At 46.9% G+C, this 6094-nt stretch overlaps 1 protein-coding gene across 1 annotated transcript in view; it reads right to left on the bottom strand.

Moving 5' to 3' along the window:
- The window catches only part of CEP250 (centrosomal protein 250), a 29042-nt gene that overhangs the window by 829 nt on the left and 22119 nt on the right, over window positions 1–6094 (bottom strand). Inside the window, 4 exon segments of the mRNA XM_017739031.1 lie at window positions 949–999; window positions 1164–1277; window positions 1668–1823; window positions 3451–5967. Coding sequence (XP_017594520.1) covers window positions 949–999; window positions 1164–1277; window positions 1668–1823; window positions 3451–5967 — 2838 coding nt within the window.

The following is a 6094-nucleotide window of genomic DNA, read 5'->3' as shown; positions in this document are numbered from 1 at the left end:
CGGTACGGGCTGTGGGGGCAGACACAGCCTCCAACTCCAGCCCTCACCAACACTCTGCCCCTGCGGAAGGGGAAAGGAACAGGTTCCCACACTGCCCCTGAACGGAGCTCAGATGATCAACAAGTCCAGTTCACGGCTGGCAAACCCTTCCCTCATACAACCCTCAGCCACCACAGGTCTGGGAGAGAGAGTTCCGACAGGATTTAGGAACCCAGCTCTGATTCCCAAAGCATGCATTCGGGCCATTGACCCCTTTCTCCACGGGCTGTGCCTCAGCACGAGGGCTGCGGCTCCCCTGAGCTACTGGAGGACTCTTCTATTTGAGCTCCTGGACAGGCAGCTGAGGAACAGGGAGCAAACTCTCCCTCTCTCAAACTTTAGAGTATTCCACACAGGAGCAGAGCACAATGTGGGCAACAAAGCCCAGTGGAATAATAAGCCTCTGGCATTGCCTCAGATCCCTGGATCGCTGCTAAAATGCAAGCTCCACTGTTACGGAGTCAAGAGAAAATGGAAACAGGCAACAAAGGAGAACATCCTGGCCCAGACTGCCCAGGGAAGGGTTCAGAAAACAAGTAGCTGTGGGGCTTCGGGCCACAGTTTAGTGTTGGGATTGACAATGCTGGCTTAATAGTTGGACTAGATGATCTCAGAGGGCTTTTCCAATCTTAAGCATTTTATGATTCTATGATTCTGGTATTTTCAGATGATTTCCAGTGTTCTGAATTTCATCCTATCCCTCTCCCCCACTGGCTGATCTTTAGACAAGTCAGAGATAAGACCAAGGCAAAGGATGCTGTTTGGTTGTTGCCAACAGGTGCATGACTGACGATACCTGCTGTACTCACTTCCTGACAGCCAAACCCAACTTGGGCTGCAGCAGCAGGCACAGCTGTGCCCATTAGTACAGCCACAGCAGCCTTTGATGGGAGTTTTCCTACTCCTCACCTGGTTCTGTAACTCAGCTAAGCGCTGACTGCAGTGAGCATGAGACTCCTCCTGTGAAGAAAATGAAAGGATGGTTTTTCAGTCTGTTTGGTCATGGCCACGGGCGATATTCAACTTCTATTAGGTCTCTACTGTAGGGCTGCTGCCACTGGGATTTCCCATCATTCCTCTGTATGACCAAAGCCTCCTCACACCAAAGAAAATGCTGTTCTCACCTGTCCAGAAGTGGGCAACTTGTGCTGCTCAGACTCAGAAAGAGAAAATCCACAGGTATTGGGGAGTAATCGACCCCTAAAACATCTCTTCAGTTTCCTCCGTTCGTGTTCCACCTGCACGTTGGATGGGAGAAAGGGTCACAGAAACCTGTCAGCAAACATGGGGCAAAAGGACCTCTGGACATCAAGGCGAGGAGATCTCTGCTCAGAGACCCTCAATTGCACCAGACAACACTGGGGGCAAAGAGCTCTCGCTGGGGGCTGTGCAGGAGAGGCCGGTGTGTGTGCGGGGACACGGGGCCAGGGAGGGAGGCAGCGGAGTGAAGGTGCCTTTGTGAAAGCCATGGGCTGCCACAACAGAGAGAACAAACAAAAGGGTGCACCCACAGCAGGGACAGGGAGAGGCAAGGAAACAAGCAGAGGACTCCAGAGCACTGCCTGGGCACACGTGTCATGCTCCAGAGGAGCCTGAGGCTCTGCAGAGGCAGCGAAAGCCCACTTTACCTGCTCGAGAGTCCCCCTGAGTTCAGTGTTTTGTTGCTTGAGCTCCACCTTTTCATCTTCCAGCCTTGCAACTGCTCGCTGCAGACATTCGAGGCTCTGCAACATGAGTCTCTTCTCAGAGAGGCATGACAGCTGCTCCCCTTCAGCAACAGCCTGCTGGGCATTCAGAGAGGAGATTCCATGAGCTGATGCTACGTAAAGGTTAGAAGGGTGTTACAATCAATACATCGGGGAGAGTGACCACAAGAATGGACTGGTCCTTCTTCTTAGGTCCTTCTTCTCCTCCTTGTCCACAGGCCAAAACAACACACTCTAGGGGCCCTCCTTCAACTCCCGTTGGGGAATTGAGTAGTTTGTTCTGGATCTGCTTCCCGATAGTTTTGTTCAGTGTTCCCCATTCTGGTTTTGAGACACTGGAAGCACTGATTTCCTATCCAGCCACTTCATGGTTTTACAAAGTTCTCTTGTGTCTCCACCTCCCTCTCTCTCAGCCATTTCTTGTTGGTTGTGAAGACTTACACATTTACATCTTCCTCTCAGGGAAGTTATTTACCATCTTTGGTCATCCTCTTTGACCATCACTGTAAATTCTCTTACCTACAGTTCTACTCTCTGTCCTTAGGCAACCAACCATGTGCAAGATGTGGGTGAAGCATGTACTTCTGCAGTGATAAAACTATGGTTCTGTTCTCTATTCTCTTTACCTGTTACATCCTCATACAGATCTGCTCATTGAAAATATCATGTTATCAATCAGGCCATATGCACTGCTCTGAACCTAGTCAGGAGCCAACTCCCCCCCTTTGTGCTTTTCTTCATGAACTGCTCCTTGGAGCACCTATAAATGTAGTCTTGGTTTCAGCACTAAACCAATCTGTGTATGCAACTGCATTACCTGACTGAATGCTCTTGCATACCTGACCTACATGGATGTAACTAAAATCTCCTGCTCTTTTCACATTTCTTACCCTTGTCACTTCTTTACTTCCCATCAACACATCACAATACTTGTCAGCATCCTGATCAGGCTGCAAGTAGTATTTCCCAAGTCATAAGTAAATGTATAATGCATAAATACAGTGTTTTCTTAGTGCACTTTTAACATGCCAATATACTAAGGAATACTAGAATATAAGCAAATTCTTGGCAAAGCTGCAGCACAGGCCATTGCAGCTGTTCCACTAGCAGGACCTGAATCAGTTCACTTTGGAGAAATACACACAAATTTGCCTCCCATGATTTTTGGATGGCAGTACAAACAATGTCCTGAATGCATAATTAAGCATTTAACCTGACCAGGCAATGATAGAAATCCCATTCTTTTAATATGCTGAAAAAGAAATCTCCATCTCAGGAAGCATCCTCAAAGCTCCAGCAGTGCAGCTGCTCTTCAGCCCTCGCTACAGAACTCTGCTCACTTCAGTCCATCACTCTGCTCACCTGCTCCATTCCTTTCCACACCAAATCCAACCCCCACCTGTTGCCTCCCCTTGCCTGGGCACGGGAGAAGCAATTCCCCATGCCCAGCTTTTGGCCTGGAGCTGATTTGAACAGCAGCTCCAGAGCTGCATCAGTCGTTCCAGGCGTGCCAGCAAACAATCTGGCAGCCAATGGTCTCTGGCTGGAGCCAGGCAGACACACAAGGCTGCCTGCTGCAGCCCGGGCTGCTTTGCCCAAACAGGCCTAGACTGACAGGGATCTAGAATCCCACCTCTTCATGGGAAACTTTATTGGAATCCTTCAGGGATGTTTGAGTAGACTGAAGATCAATCCCAGTGCCTACCTGTTGATGAAATCGGTCTGTGTCTCTCTCTGAAACCATTCTCTGCAGGATGGTTATTTCTTTCTTCAGATTCCCATTGGCCATTTCACTTTTGCTAAGGGCAGCGCTCAGGACTTGAGCGTTCTCTCTCCATTCATGTTCTCTGCTTTCTCTCTGATTCAAAGCAGCAGCCACACACTCCAACTCTTCACCACTGGCTTCCCTCTCAGCTTCCAACTGTTGGGGTATTTCCTTCTGCCTTTGCAAGAGATGGTCTCTCTCCTGGAGAATTTTCCTCTTCTCTACTTCCTCTTCCTCCCATTTTTGGAGTTCTTGGATTTGTTTTTTTAGGGTTTCCCCTTCACCTTTCCATCGCAAAGCCAATGTTAATTCTTTCAGGAGTTCACTCTGCTTCCTAAGTTCTTGTTCTCTCTCTATCAGAGTCTTCTTTAAATACTTGATTCTGTCTGTCTGGTACTTGATCTCTTTATCCTTCTTTGTCAGAGTCTGCTGAACATGCTGGAGATCTTCCCGAAGACCTCTTATTTCCTCTTCTAACTGCTTTTGCTCACTTTGAGCCTTGATCTCTCCTTCTCTCTCAGGGAAGGCTTCTTTCAGGAGCTCTTGCTCTCCACCATGTCTAACCTCTTCATTCTTCTCAGTTAGCCTAAGCTGGAGATTCTGCAAAGTCTTCAGTTCTTCTTCAAGGTGCTGGAGTTTTTGCCTAAGAGTGTCATTGTCTTCATCTTTCTTCCTCACCAGTTCCTCAAGCAGAGTCACTTGCTTCTGGCATGATGTTAGTGCTACTTTCACGCTTTCTTCACGAAGCTGGAATGTGTTCATTTGCTCTGTCTGCTTGAGGAACTCCAAATGGTTCTTCTGCAAAATCTGGCTCACTTTGTCTAGATCCTGCTCTAGACTTCTGGCCTGCTTGCCTGCCACCTCCTTCTGCTCTCGAAGGTCCTGGAGATGCTCTTGCAAAGACACTATCTCTTGATCTCTAGCTTCAAGAGAAGATTCAGCATATTCTAGTTTATGCAGTATGGCTTTAGTCTGCACTGCTGTCTCTTCCTTCTGCTGTTGAAGCTTTGTGATGGCCTCCTCCAGAACCCAAATCTTTTCCTCTTTTTCTTTCAGAGTCAGTGTTGTTGCTTGGAAATTTCTTTGCTCAGCTTCATGCTTTTCCTCCTTTTCCTTGCATGCCTCACATTGCTTTCTAAGGGACAAAATTTCCTGCTCTTTTTCCTTTAGTTCCACTTGAAGATGCTGCAGAATTTGCTTCTGCTGTTCAGAGTCTTGCTTTTCTTTTTGGAAGGTCTCAATCAGTTCCTTCTGAGATTCAATCATTAGATCCTTTTCTTTCAGTATTGTCTTAGAGTATTCTAAGTCTCTGTGCAAGACATTCATCTGTTCTTCTGTTTTTCCCTCGTAGCTCCTTGTTTGTTGCTTTTGGATGTCCATAAGTCTGTCTTTCTCTTTCAACGTTGCTAAAGTCTGCTCCAGTTGGTCACGCACAGTCCTTAACTGCATTTCCATGACTTCTTCAACTTCCTGCATTTGCTTTTGTTGTGACTCAAGCTCTTGATCTTTTTTAGATAAAGAAAGTGTCATGATTTCTACTTTACCAAGAAGCTCTTCCAAATGCCCATCTTGCTGTTCCTTTTGCTGCTGCAAGAGCCTTAACTCTTCCCTTTGAGTGTCACACTCACTCTCTCTGTCCTTAAGAACAGCCCTCAGGTGTTCAAGGCTAGCATTTAGAGATTTCACGTCTTCTCTCTCCTTTTCCAGTTCTTGAATCTGCTGAGTCAGAGAAAGAAGCTCCAGCCTTTTCTCCTTCAGGTTTCCTTTCATATCATCAAGATCCACAAGCAGATTTCTGACTTGTACTGCACCATGCTGTTCTAGAATCATTATTTTCTCCTCCTGGAATTTGATCTCAAGGCGTCTCTCCTCCAGCTCTTTGTTCATCCTGCTGACAGCAGAGTTCTGCAATTCCAACTGCTTCTCCAGCTCCCTTATCAGTTCTTGCTGGGATCTGATCTCCCGATCCTTCTCTTCCAGCTCTTGGGTCATTTTGCTTAAAACAATCCTTTGCTTTTCTTGCTGCTTCTCCAGCTCCTGTATCTGTTCCTGTTGAGATTCTGTCTTCTGTTCTTTCTCTGTTATGTCCTTAATAACCTGATTAAGAGCAGTTTTATGCATTTCTTTCTGCTTTTCCAGCATTCTCATCTGCTCTTGGTACAACTTAATTTCTCCCTCCCTCTCTGACAGGATGTCAGTCACACGAGTGAGATGCTCCTGCAAAGCTTTGGTCTCTGCTGCCTCTTTCTGAAGAATCTCCATTTTCTTCCCCTGGTTTTGCAATTCCTCATTTTTAATTTTTAACATGGACAGTGCATTTTGGAGTTCTTGTTCAAGGGAGTGATTCCTGTCTATTGCTGTATTTGCCCGGGTTTCAGAAGCTGTGACTGATTCCTCCAGAAGTTTTATCTCACACTCTAGTTTTTCTTTATCTGCCTGCAGCCTGTCTTGTTCATGCTGCAAAACAGGGAGAAAAAGGGTCACTCATTCCCTCTCTGGGTTTGCTTTTCATACCAGATCGGGACTCCTGCCACAGGCAGGCAAAGGCTGCCCCTCTCTCTCTGCCTCTCGGGATGCCTCAGAC

This window comes from Corvus brachyrhynchos, unplaced genomic scaffold (genome assembly GCF_000691975.1).
Source record: "Corvus brachyrhynchos isolate BGI_N302 unplaced genomic scaffold, ASM69197v1 scaffold427, whole genome shotgun sequence".
Classification (NCBI taxonomy): Eukaryota; Metazoa; Chordata; class Aves; order Passeriformes; family Corvidae; genus Corvus; species Corvus brachyrhynchos.
The sequence above is the reverse complement of the archived record's forward strand: the minus strand, read 5'-3'. Positions and strand labels throughout refer to the sequence as shown.